Source organism: Suncus etruscus, chromosome 2 (genome assembly GCF_024139225.1).
Source record: "Suncus etruscus isolate mSunEtr1 chromosome 2, mSunEtr1.pri.cur, whole genome shotgun sequence".
Lineage (NCBI taxonomy): Eukaryota > Metazoa > Chordata > Mammalia > Eulipotyphla > Soricidae > Suncus > Suncus etruscus.
Window position 1 is genome coordinate 6,332,775 of NC_064849.1, and position 13,223 is coordinate 6,345,997.

At 58.2% G+C, this 13,223-nt stretch overlaps 2 protein-coding genes across 2 annotated transcripts; one reads left to right on the forward strand and one right to left on the reverse strand.

Moving 5' to 3' along the window:
* The first annotated feature begins 2,480 nt into the window (after positions 1-2,480).
* Positions 2,481-7,918, forward strand: KCTD5 (potassium channel tetramerization domain containing 5). The gene is made up of 6 exons (XM_049768517.1): positions 2,481-2,712; positions 5,855-5,963; positions 6,185-6,276; positions 6,544-6,639; positions 6,724-6,849; positions 7,121-7,918. The coding sequence occupies exons 1-6, from the start codon at positions 2,491-2,493 to the stop codon at positions 7,148-7,150; spliced, it is 675 nt and encodes a 224-aa protein (XP_049624474.1). The 5' UTR covers positions 2,481-2,490; the 3' UTR covers positions 7,151-7,918.
* Positions 7,919-9,332: 1,414 nt separating this feature from the next.
* PRSS27 (serine protease 27) lies at positions 9,333-12,987 on the reverse strand. Its single transcript, XM_049768506.1, has 6 exons — positions 12,728-12,987; positions 11,431-11,457; positions 10,597-10,759; positions 10,218-10,489; positions 9,870-10,039; positions 9,333-9,731 (listed from the first exon to the last, which is right to left on the reverse strand). Exons 1-6 carry the CDS (start codon positions 12,765-12,767, stop codon positions 9,516-9,518), a joined length of 888 nt encoding a protein of 295 aa, XP_049624463.1. The 5' UTR covers positions 12,768-12,987; the 3' UTR covers positions 9,333-9,515.
* Positions 12,988-13,223: the final 236 nt, after the last annotated feature.

A 13,223-nucleotide genomic window follows, 5' to 3' on the forward strand; every position in this document is an offset into this window, starting at 1 on the left:
AGACTGGAGCCAGTGTGACTAGTGTGAGGGACAGGGCCCTTGGGGTTCTTCCGGTATGCTGGCCGGAGCTAGTGGGAACCCACCTCTTCCATCGAACCTAGGCCCCACATGCATAACATACCCCAAGGGGAGAGAGATTCTGGATGAGTTTGTCCTTTGTTACTCACATTTGTTTCCTGAAAGTTAACGGTAGGCTCACCACCTGGACAAGACCATGAGAGAGCATTTGAGTAGTAGTTAATGCCCCCTGACCCCATTGGCTTTTGATTTAAGCGGAGAATACAGCATCTGCCATGCCTCCTGCTTACACCCCTAAGGCCCCAGTGTCGTGAGTACTGACCTTGGGGGAATGTGCAGGAGGGTGCTGGCCTTGCACAGTTGACCCTAGTTTCATTCTTGAGCCCCACCAATTGTGACCCCAGACACCACCAGAGTAAGTTCTGAGTATTACTGGGTATTGTCTCCCCTAAAAAAAAAGTTAAATTATTGCAGAATTGACTAGACTTCATCCCTTAGGACTTGTCTGATCCTGTTAAAAACACTTTTGTGGTCTCTGGGTTTTACTGAGTAATGCTGTGACGAGAAGACCTACATACTGGCCTTTGGAGTCTCTTCTCCATCCCCATCCTTCCTAGTTTCCTAAAGTGAGTCAGAGTGTCCATCTTTGAGGTGGCATGAGTCCTTCGCTCCTTAGCTCCTGGACAGCCTCCCTGTGTCCCACGGAATCTAAGACCAGCAGTGGGCCCAAGGATGCTTGAGTGAGGTAACACTGTCAGTGCTAAAATGACGTCATTGCTACAGGCCAGTTGGGACTGAATTTTCCAGAAAGATTCTGGTGGTTACTGTATGCTAGTCCTTTCCCATCTGGTTGCAGAGGCTTGTGCACTTGATGGTTTTCCCAGGAGACAGCGCTCTGCCTGATGGTATTGAATTTGTGTCTGTAGTCAGCAGAGAAAGTGATGACTTTGCTGAGCCTGTAGTGGGTGGTTTGTTTGTACCTAATTCGTCTCACAATGTACATCGGTCCATGGTATCTGGAAGCGAACACAAGAACAGTTGTGGTTTTAAGAATCACACCTATGTGCTGTGTGTCCTTTGGGTCCTGGGCTGAAGTCAGGTCTCCAGTGCAGGGAGTGCACAGATGGCCAGAATGGGGTGGCCTGTTGACAGCTGCCTAAGGGCCTCTCCCTCCACTCTCAGGCCACCCACCTTGCTCTCAGTCATTTCTCCATTGGAGGCTTTTCAGTTATCGAGACCAGGGCCTTGGATCTGGCTCATTTTTTGCAGAATTAGGTCTATGCCCTCCAGTACCCCACAGCCCGTCTGCCTCCCCTGGCCAGACATAAACCACAGCACCGGGGAACACAGCTCCAGGAGATGCTGCCGTAGTCCTTACCACGTTAGGTCTGCTCCGCTCACTGGCTGTGGGCCCTACTGATGGAACCTTTGGTCAGGGGCATTCTGCAGGGCTTCCCAGAAACGCCAAACTCCGTAAACAGAAATTGTACAAAGAACAAACATGTTTTTTGGTTTCTTTTTTTCCTTTTGCTGTGTGCCCCACCTTGATCTCACCCATCTGGCTTAGGACTCTTGAGTAAGGTTCACTTTGCTGCTGGAGATACTCTAGCACGATCATAAGTGTGATTGGACATTGGCAAAATGAGTTTGACAGTATTTGGAGCCACTGTAGCTGACCCTTCGCAGGCAGGGTGGAGCAGTGGGGAGTGGGTGGGCCTTGAGGTTGGCACAGGCAGTCAAAACATGTCATAATTCTCTACCTGGTTTGTAGTTGTTAACTGTGATGTACAGGCAAAGCAAACTTTTAAAAAAAGTATGAAAAAAAAAACAAATAATGCAATGATACTAGGATACACACTTTTGTATTTTATTCTTCTATAAGGTTATTGCTGACAATGGTTGGCCTCTAGTTCAAGTCTGTGTTATTTAAAATCTAATATATGAATTATTTGAATGGAATTCATGTTCGGGGCCACGTTGTTGTATGTATTGATGTACAGCCTTGAATGTGAATAATTATTGTAAACTATATTTTACAACATTTTTTCCTGGCTTTATTCTATAAATTTTCTATTTGGGTCAATGATTTAGTCCTATCCTAATTTAAATGAATATGTTTATGCTTTCCCTCCTCCTCACCCCCACCCACCCCACCCCAAATATTTGTGCTTTAGAGGTGTAGTTCCCGAATGATGAATTTTACACGTATGCCCTGTAGTCTTGTAATAAAAAGCATGTCGAGTGTAGTAGCCGCGGGCTGGCCTACTTCTTCCCCACCCTCCCTCCCACCGGGGCCGGGATTGCAGGGCCGGCTGGCGGGCTGGCTGGCAGAAGCACCGGAAGTTGGCCCGGCCGGATCCATTTCCGCGCCGGACTTCCGGTCCCCCGCGGGGGCGGGCCGGCCCGAGCCGACCCGGGCGCTCTTAAGGGACGGACACTTCCGGCGCGGCGCGCGGCGGGGCTGCGGCGGTCATGGCGGAGCATCAGCGCGAGCTGCGGCCGGCGCCGGGCGGGCTCGGGGCGGGGCCGGGCGGCCTGTGCCGGCGCTGCAGCGCGGGGGGCGGCGTGTCGCGGTGGGTCCGGCTCAACGTGGGCGGCACCTACTTCCTCACCACCCGGCAGACGCTGTGCCGGGACCCCAAGTCCTTCCTGTACCGCCTGTGCCAGGCCGACCCCGACCTGGACTCGGACAAGGTACCTGGAGCCGCGGGGGTCGGGGCGCCCCGGCCATGCCCGGCCCTGCTTGGCCCTGCCCGGCCGGGGACCTGCGGGCGAGCCAGCCCCGGGCCGCCTCCCCGGTGACTTGCATTTGCAGCCCGTGTGGGTGCTCCGGGCCTGGCCGCGCTGATCAGCCTCTGGGACGGAGCCCCGGGTGCCCTCCAGCCCGCCGGCCTCTCGGGCTGCTCAGCCGCCCTGGGAGGTTCGGGCGTTGGTGGGGGCCCTGGGCCGGCCCCGTGCAATGCAGGGACCCAGCGCCGTCAGGGCCTGGCGCCCCCCAAAGTCTCCCTGCCCACCCCCACCTCCCACCACCAGGCCCTACCTCTCCGTCAGGGCCTACGTAGTTAACAAGGACCGGCCTGGTGTGCGGTGCCCAGTCCCCCACCTTCCGTGCTCATTTGCCCGAGCTCTGTCCAGAGGGGCCTACCCCCAAAGTTGTTGCAGGGACTGTCTCTGACAACCCCCCTAGTTTATGTGTAGTTATGTGTCGGAGCAACATCCAGTAATGAATGCCCAGGGTGTACTCCTGGTCCTGTGCTCAGAGATCATCTCTAGAGGACTGGGATGTGGGGGTGAGGGGGTCTCGAACCTGCGTCAACCTCTTGCGGGGCTAGATGGCTAGATGGCTCTCCCCATCCCCACCCCCACCCCGCCCTTCCATGTCCAGACCTGGCTTTGCTCTCTGAAGGGGAGCTTGGTGGTGCGGCTGCCAAGCTAGCTGGTGGGGTTCAGAGTCTTCTGTCCTGTGGTTCCCTGGGGCGCCCAGCCAGTTTATGCCAGCCCTTGGCTTTCAAATCCCAACCCACCCCAGATCTAGGTCCCACGCTTGTGAGCCCTCTCAAAGAGCCAGGAGCTGCTCCCAGTGCTCCCCCATAAAAAGGATGCTTTCGAGTGTGGGTTTAACTCCAAAAGCTGGAGGGTGTGACTGATCCCCCTGTGGGACCTGAGATTCCCTTATCAAGGGATCAACCAAGGCTGTGGGATCAGCACAGCATTGGACCATGCATCCGTCCCCAACCATTTGTCCATCCTTTTTCTGGGGAGCAGAGTCTTCCCCCCCCCCCCCCAAAGTGCGGGTGCTTCACGAAGACAGGCCATGGTCATCAGAAGATCTGGGTGGTGTTTGGCCCATTTGGAAGCCAAAGGGACACGGAAGTGACTCGTAAGCGCCAGGGGAGTGAGATTTTGCTCTCTGGGCAGCAAGGTCTAACATGGTGATGGGAGTGACCCTGTTAGCCCCAAATTCGCACCCGGAAGAGGACACCTGAGCCGGGGGCGGAAGTGAGGACAAGGGTAGGGCCTGTGGTCACAGGATGCTGATTCACAAGGGAGGCTAGCCTGGCCCTTGGCGCAGCTGCTGGGAGCTCACCTGGCAGGTGTGTGGCCTACAGGGCGGAGCCCCCATGGGGAACTTTGGGAGGGGTCAGGTGTACTCAGGTGCTGGTGAAACTGGGGGCGGGGTTTCTCGAGATCATTGGCACACACACATCTGCTTTGCCCAGCTGCAGCATCTGCAGGGCAGGCGGGGCCCTCCCCACAGCCTCGTATGGCTGTAATTTTGGAGGAAAATGCAGAGGGGATGGCATTGACCTCTGCCCGGCAGTGCGGACAGCACATGAACCTCTGGCATAGTTGCCCACCCTCCCCCCACACGCACCACATCCTAGTGTGAGGCTGCGAGACAGTCACTGAGCTCCACTCCCTGGGTCTGGGCTGCCCCTCACTTCCCCATCTTCCCCAGTCAGCTCTGGGTACGCCTTTGTCCTGGCTTGGGGAACTGCATCAGATGCGGCCATCTCTGCTCTGAGCACTGAGCACAGCATGTGCTCCCTGTTGTCCTTTTGGGCTGTTTCTGAGGTTTCCCAAGCTCTTCCTGATGGCTGACCAGGACCTCGGGTTCTACCTACTTGGCCAGCAGCATCCCCACTTCCCTGGTTCAGGGACATGGTCCTCTGGACCAACACCTGGAGCCTGCAGACGCTTTGAGAGTAGGACAGGGAGAATGGAGCACTCAGCTGTAACCCCATCTCCAAGGTTGCCTGGGGACCCCGGACTAGGCAGCAGCTGAACTGGCTCTGCCCCCACACTGTCCCACCCGAGGGATTGGCCAGTCCAGTCACATGGCCTGCACGTTACCAGATCACCGCACTTGATGGAGGCTGCCAGGGGAGGAGAACCGTGTCTAGGACTCTCAGGGTCTTCCAGCAGATTTGGAGCTGGGCCATGCACTCCATCCTCCCTGCTGCAAGGCTGTTGCCTCAGTTTCCAGGTCTGCCCCTGCCACAGAGGAAAAGGGGCTGCTCCTCAGTGCCCATTTCCAGCCACATGGGGATGCGGGATGCTGGCCCCAGCAGACAGCAGAAGCTTATCCTAAGGCTTATCCTCTAGGCCAGGTTTCAGTTCTGGAGCTGGTTCAGTACCTGTCAATGTCTGTTTGTCCCTTCCTCCTCTCGCCTTTGAGGGGAAGGTGGTGCTGGACCCCGCATCTCCTGCCCACAGCCGCCTCCTTACCCCAGCGTCCAACTCAAGCTTGGCCTGTAATCCCCAGTTCCCTTGGCAGGGACCCATATGTACAGGGTCTCCTGCATCCCCCCAGCTCTTCACCCCTCGTTCTGGCCAAGTTCTGGGGGTGGGCAGTGCCAGTCCTGGGGCAGCCGTGACTTGGCTGATTTAGCAGGGTGTTTGGTTGAACTTTGTGCTTTGTGGAAATGGTTTGTGGTGAGAAAAACGAGGGTTTGGGTTGGGCCCTGTTGTTTTCTGACTGAGCATCTCATATGCCCACTTGTAAACTGAGCCTGGGGGGCACAGTGATCTGGTTGCCATATCAAACCAGGACCATCAGGACCTCAGCGAGCTTAGGGTCCACCCTGCCCCACATCTACCCTTTGACCTTTGCTCCCTGACACAGTAAGGCTTGTGCCCCAGTGGCCAGGAGCAGTAACAACCACAGGGCTGATGACCCCGCCTGTGGGGGAGAGCTGAGGCACAGGGGCCCCAGGTCCTGAGCCCCTGAAACCAGCATGGCTATGTTGGCTCCTCCAGTTACTTCTTGTGGGACTCAGGCAGGGATGAGGCCTATTGTGATGCTCACGGCACCCGCTCCGCTTTTCGCTCACAGGACGAAACAGGCGCCTACCTGATTGACCGGGACCCCACGTACTTTGGGCCGGTGCTCAACTACCTTCGGCATGGCAAGCTGGTCATCAACAAGGACCTGGCGGAGGAAGGTGAGCACCCCATGTTGACTGGGCAGGTCCAGGCGGGTTGGGCCCTCCACTGTTTCCTTGGTACAGGCTCTGGGGAGAAGCACCCCTGGCACAGGGACTCTCAGAGCAAAGCCCTGTGCACCTGTGGACTTCTCCGGCCTTTGGTGCTCGGGTTCTGGGGATCTGGGGGGGGTCTGTTTCTGGGGTGCCAATGGGGGTGTCTCACTCTGCCTCACTTGTAGGAGTGTTGGAGGAAGCAGAATTTTACAACATTACCTCACTCATTAAGCTTGTCAAGGACAAGATTCAAGAGCGAGAGAGCAAGACCACGCAGGTGAGCTGGGCTGCGGGCCTGACAGACTGCGGGTCTTGGGACCTAGGCAGTGTCTGTGTGCCCGAGGTTAGGGTGCAGCACAGACCCTTGACAGGTGCTCCTGGGCTTCTCAAATGAGCAACAAGAGACATGGTGGCCCGAGCCTGGAGCCCAGTGCTGGGGGTGGGTTATAGGTGCCAGGATATTGGGGACACGACTCAGCTCGGGTCCAGCTGTTCCTGGAGTTTGCTCATGAGGCCCAATGGGCCCTGACCACACGGTTTTCAGGTGCCAGCCAAGCATGTATACCGCGTGCTGCAGTGCCAGGAAGAGGAGCTGACGCAGATGGTGTCTACCATGTCTGACGGCTGGAAGTTTGAGCAGGTGCTGGTGCCTGCAATGTGTGGGGTTGGAGATTGGGGCCTGGTTTCTGGGCCGGGCAGTCCCCTAAGACATTTGTACCTGCAGCTGGTCAACATCGGTTCATCCTACAACTACGGCAGTGAGGATCAGGCCGAATTCCTGTGCGTGGTGTCCAAGGAGCTGCACAACTCCCCGTATGGGGCCCCCAGCGAGCCCAGCGAGAAGGCCAAGGTGGGTGCCCCAAGCTGCCCTGCCCTGGAGGTTGAGGCTTAAGCACTCACAGGCTGCCCCCAAAGAGCCTCGAACAGGACCTGTGTGCCTGGCTTGGTCACAGCCTATAGCAGGGGCTCCCGAGGAGACCCGAGTATTAGCGCTTTGGAGGAGTCCCCGGGGACAGTGAGGGACCATGGCGACTGGGGAGGCCCTAGCAGGAAGTGCTACCTGGGAGGGGCCGGGCCTGACCGACTCAAACCCACAGAACACTCTTGTCCCCCGTCTGCAGATTTTGCAGGAAAGGGGCTCCCGGATGTGAGGCGGCCGGAAGTGATTCCTTTGAGCTCTCTGAGATTCAGAGCCACCGTGTCAGGCAGCTGGGCCCTGGGAGAAAAGTGCTTCATGTACGGCGGGGCCGGTGGCCGTTCCGGACAGCGTTCTTGGTGCTAAAAACAGGCCGTGGCGAAGCGGCGCCGGGCGGCCACTGCATCTCCTGCTCCCCCCCTCCCCCAGGCTGACTCCTCGGCGAGTCTCTCCCATGAGAGACCTTTGTCCCTCTCCCACTGTGGACTTTCCCATCCCCTCCCTGAACACCTCTAAGTGTTGCTGCGTCGGGGCCGTTACCGTCGTTACTGTCCGTCAGGGGCTGGGCCCGTGCCTTGCTGGCTGGGACGGAGGGTGGGCGCAGGCTGGGCAGCCCTGTAGCTATGCACTTCTCCCTGGGGTCTCCCTGGGCGTGGGGCCTAGAGGGGAGCCCTGTCCACTGGCTGGCGCCCGCCTCCTTCCTGAGCTTCCAGAGACTCCACCTCTGCCCTCTGCTCCTTTGCCAATAACCCGATTAACTGGCTCCTGGCCCGGCCCCCGGCCTCGCCCCACCTTCCGAGCGCTGCAGTAGCCTCAGCCTTGGGCCTGGGCCCCCAGTCTAGAGCTTCTCGGGCTGTCGCCCACACTCACCAGGGTGGCCCCAGGCCCGCAGCCACTTGCGGCCCTCAGGGCTCTTGGTGGTGACCTGACTAAATAGATAGGCTTGTGGTGATTGTTGTTGTTTTTAATTTAAAGATATTAAAACTTACTTCACTAAGACCTACTCTGAGGGGATATTTATACTTTTATACTTTTTTAGGTATCCGTATTTTATCAGCTTACAGTTTAATTCCTAAGTTTCCCCTGAAAATAACAAATAAAATTGTGTATTTATGAATCAGTAGAACAGCTGTGAGTGTCGTGGGTGTCTGGGGGCCCCATCTGGCTGGGTCCCCTGCCCCGGTGGGTGAGTGGAGTATCCTTCAAGTACTGAGACATTCACTTCTGTGTCCCTCTGCAGCTAAACGTGCCCCCAGCCGCTGCTGCCACCTGAGGGGGGGGCCACCTGACACGGTCCAGGGTCCAGTCAGTGCCAGGCACACCTAGTGACCAACTGAGGAAGCCCCAGCCCCGCTGGCCCCAACCCCCCAACTCTCGCCTGGCTTGAGCGTTCACTTCTCAGTGGTTCTGATGGCGCCCTATCCTCCAAGGAGAATCTGCTGACATGAGAACGGGGTCTTCACCCGTCTACACCCTCCACCGCACACACGCCTGTTTAACCTGGATTGTAGAAGTTACCCAGGCCCCTGTCAGTCCCCTTGGCCAGTGGCCAGAATTTGTCCCACCGCTGCTTCTGCTTGCTCCTGGGGCTGGCCTGGGTATGTGACACCTGAGGATGTCTGAGATTTGTTCGGCTGACCCAGGGCTATCCAGTAGTTCTCGCCAAGTGGTCGTTGCTAGCTTCCATTAATGTCTGGGCAGCAGCCTCAACTGCAGGGGTGCTTGTGGCTGAGGATCCTTAGGTGCTCCATTCAGGCCCTGCCTTTTCCTGCTTGTGGTCAGCCCTGGCACTCTGCGCCCTGCTGCTGGACACGGCCCAGCAGCTGTTGGCCACAGTGGCTGAGCCAGCCTGGCAGGGAGGCACCCCTGTGAACCTTGAGCACAGAGAGTGGGTGCAGCTGGGAGAGGCCTGAGCCCTGTGCTTTGGGGAGGGCAGGGGTCTGCCCAGGAGCCCCCTAGCTGCCACCATCTTGCCAACTGCAGCCTTTATGCCACAGATGCTGGTGTCCACATTCTTGAGGCCCAGTCTCTGAGTGTGAAGGACACTGCTGCTGCTCTGTCTGTCCCCCAGGCCTGTACGGCCACAGAAGTTAGGGTGGGGGGGGTACTCTGGCCTTGCACGTGGCTGGGTTCAGTCCCAGAACCCCATATGGTCCCCAAAGCCTGCCAGGATTGGTCCCTAGTACAGAGCTACAAGTCTGTTCTGAGCACCGCTGAATGTAGCCCCAAAACAACCAAAGAAAGGTCACTTAGGCTGCTTTCTAGTAGACAGCGCAATTAAGGAAACTGTCCCCACCCCTTGCTTGGTTCCACATTCACATTGAGGTGAGAATGGGAGGGGAGGACAGAGGGATCACCCCATCCCTGTAGGCCCACTCTCCCTAGGTATCTGGTGGGAATTTCCTCAGGTCCAACTGTTTTACTGCAGTAAAGCTTTTATTGGGGTGAGCATAAATAAAAATAACAGAGGGTTCAGAGGAGGGAGAGTATTTACAAAGGTGTACAGCCCGGCTCAGAGGCGAGAAGCATCAAGGACCGTGAGCAGCAGGGAGGCGTTGTGGGGTGGCTGGGGGGGTGGTCAAGAAGCCAGCAGGAGTCTGCTAGCTGCGGTGGTGGTGGCGACGCTTCCAACCCCTCAGCTCCCCGGGCTGGAACTGCAGCTCTGGGATAAGGCGGTGGATCCAGTCATAGTGGGAGGTGACCCGGATGTAGACACCCGGGCGGTTCCGACGGGCACATCCCTCTCCCCAGCTGATGACTCCAGCCTGCAGCCAGGTCTGACCCACTTTGCAGACCAGGGGACCCCCAGAGTCGCCCTGCGGGAGTGCCAGTGTTAGAGGTGCACCCAACATGACCACAGAGGATGCCGTTTCCCAGGCGCCAAAGCAGACCCACCACGCTGCCTGCAGGGTGCCCAGCCCCACAACCCCCTTGAAAGTGGACCCCACACCCACCTGGCAGGCGTCCTTCTTGCCCTCGGCGAAGCCTGCGCACAGCATGTCGTGCTGGATGGTGCGGGGCTGGAGGCCACCCAGGGCGTTCCTGCTGTACATCTGGTTGCAGAGGTGCGTGTCGATGATGGGCACCTCCAGCTTCTGCAGGATCCGTGGGCTGGGCAATGGGTCTGTGGGAGATGGTCCTGGACTGTGGCCTCGGGGCAGCAGGACTGGACCCCCTCACCCCTGCCCGCTTCTCCCCACATTCTATGAGGCGAGGCAGCGAGGGACCCACACTGCCAAGGTGCTGGGCCCTGAGCACAGAGCTTGGGTTACCCGACCCACCCTCCTAGAGGTTGCCTTTACCTGTCTCACTTGGGCTGCCCCAGCCAGTGACCCAGCAGCTCATGTTTGTTCGGAAGTGCACCGTGGGCTGGGGCAGGCACACTGGGAGCATGTATCTGTTGAAGGTGACCGGCTTGTCTAGCTCTACCAGGGCGACGTCGGCGCTTGAGGCCAGTCCCCGGTACTGAGGGTGGCTGTGCACCCGCCGAACGCCCCGCAACACGGCGTGGGGCCCAGGCTGCACCAGTTGCAGTGCTCCGAGCAGAACCTGGTACAAGGAGGTCTCGGAGGTGCTGTGGAGAGATGAGGGCGAGTGGGCCAGGGGACAGTGGTTGTGAGGACCCAGCGCCCCAAGAACGAGCTGGCCCACGAGGTCCCCCACCCTCTGGTCCCCACTCACTTGGAGAAGCAGTGCGCAGCCGTGAGGACCCAGCACTCCGAGATCAGGCTGCCGCCACACTTGTGTATCCCTTCACGCTGTATGCTGACCTGCCACGGCCACTCGCCAACCATCGCGTCCTTCCCACCCACCATCCGCGCCAGCAGCTGGGGCCGCCCACACACTGCAAGGACAACAGGGCGCTCAGGGCCCACCAGCAGCCACGTGGGGCACCCCCAGGCCCCTGCCAGATGTGACAGGCACCTCCCAGGGCTGCCACTTGGGGTCCCTGCAGGACAGCTGAGGTCTCCCAACTGCTGATAGTCACAGAAACGACCTCCAACATCTGGGTGCTCCTCTGCCATCTGTCAGTTCATCTCTGCTGTCTATCAGTCTGCCCATCTGTCCGTTCACCCATCTGTCCTTTTGTCTGTCTGCTCGTTCATTTATTCCACCTCCTGGTCATGCCTGGTCATGCTGGGTGCCTTGTGAGTGTGCAGGAAAAAGTATGTAGGATTTTGGTGTCTGGTTCAGGGTGTATGATCATGTTTCGTAGCATGCATGATGGTATGTGGTATGTGTGGTCATGGGAGGTGTGTGGAATATGTGAGTTTTATGTTGTCATCTGTGATATGTGTGAGGTGTGTGGTATCTTATCAGTCATTCTTCCCCCCACCAAAGGTTTGGGATTGTTTTGTTTCTGGGGCCACAGCCAGAGGTACTCAGGGGTTACTCCTGACTCTGCGCTCAGGGATCACTCCTGGCAGTGCTCAGGGATCATATAGCCAGGCAGATGGCATCTGCTTCATGAGTGCCCTCCCCGCCATGCTCCCCGGGTCGGGTCCGTTCTCTTACCATTTGAAATCTTGTCCCCATGAGTCCCTGGAATGAGAGAAGGAGATGTCAGTCTCAGGCCCCAAGAGGAGCCCCATCGTCCATGCTCTTGCCCCTCCCGCAGGTATCCCATCATGCTCTGCAGCTGGAACTGTTCTGGGGCTCTGACTAGGAGCCCCTTTGGCCTTAAGAAAACCCAGCAGGGCTCTGGCTGAGGATCACCCACCCGTATCAGCTCCCCAATCGTCTCGGGGCCCAGAGGGGCAGCATCTGTCGGCCAGAGAATACAAGGCGGGATGTCCGCCAGGTGTATTTCAGCTGCATGTCTCATGTGGAAAGGGGGCTAAGAGGGCCTGGCCATGCTTCAAGGATGGGACCAGCCCGAACACGAAGGCCACAGATCTGGGCCACATAAGCACTCCCAAAAAATGCTGTCTCATGTACATCCCAGGCCTGAGCTGCTTATACCTTCCAGTTTCCTCCAGGGCCTCCCAACCTGTCCCATTTATCTGCTGAATCCTTCCACGCACGACGCCTCCACCAGGACGTTCCCACCCTCACAATAAACAAATCCAGTGGCCCTAAGCCAGGTGAAGGCCCGAGTGACGTGCCACCTCTGCCAGGCAGCTGTCCTTGCTTGCCCTGTCTGGGAAGTGTCCGTCCTCCCAAGCTCACACCATCTTCCACGAAGTTCCAAGGAGCTCTGGCTGCCTTCCCTTGGGGGTGAGATCCTAGCCCCATTTCATCAAGGGCCCAAGGCAACAGAGTGGGACAGAGGGAGTGGGGTTGGCATTAGGCTGACCAGGACAGGCCCAGCATCCAGGAGCAGAGGCATACCCTGGGGACACACTGGCGATGGTGAGGGGCATCACTGGGCTCCCACTTCCCCGACACTCTCACCCCAGGGAGAAAGCCTGGAACCCGAAGCCCTAGGGTGACCTGGCTGGTCTCTGGGTGGTGATGCGATGCTGGGACAGCAATGAGTGGCTCAGCAGGTTCAGGAACCGGGAGTTTCCTGGGCAGAGGCTCCGGGCCTGGTTTGACCCGGGCCCAGCTGCCCCTCAGTGACAGGTGCCCGCACCCAGCCCCCACCCTGCACAGACGCCCCAGCCCATCGATCTGTGGGGATGTTGGGATGCTCTGAGCCTTGAACCAAGGTCTTTGGGGACAGGGAATGGAGTTGGGTACAGAGCAGCACTAGGGTGCCCCAGAGAAGAGGCAGAGCAGCAGCCCCTCCCACAGGATGCCCCATCCTCACCAGCTAGCACCCCCCAACTTGTCTCCCCCCTCTGAGCACAAGGGCCCCCCCGTGACTCACCACAGGACAGCAGCAAGAGCAGAGCCAGGAGCAGCCGCATGATGAGGTTGGGGCGCCTGCAGGCAGGAACACTCGCTGGCAAAACAGCCAGAAGGGCTTTTATGCAGCAGCTACTTGAAGGACCTTGCAATGCCGCAAGACCCGTTGGCCCTGCTGCTCCGGCTCTCCCAGCAGGAAGGAGGCTCCAACCGGACTCTGTGCCCTGGCCCTGAACCCCTGGATCCCCTGAACCCCCTGAACCCTGCAGCCAGACCCTCTTCCCTTCTCCCTCCTCCCTTCTCCCTCTTTCCCTCTCCCCTCCCCTCCTTATCCTCTCTGCTTCCCTCATTTCCCTCCTCTCCCCTCTCTACTTTCTTCCTCTCTCCCCCACTCTTCTCCCCTCTTTTCCTCTCCCCTCTTTTCTCCCTCCTCCCCTCCACTCCTCTCCTCTCTCCAGTGCTCCTTTCTTTTGGGGCTTCTGTCTTGGGATTCTGCATGATCCTTGGGAGAAGCCTAT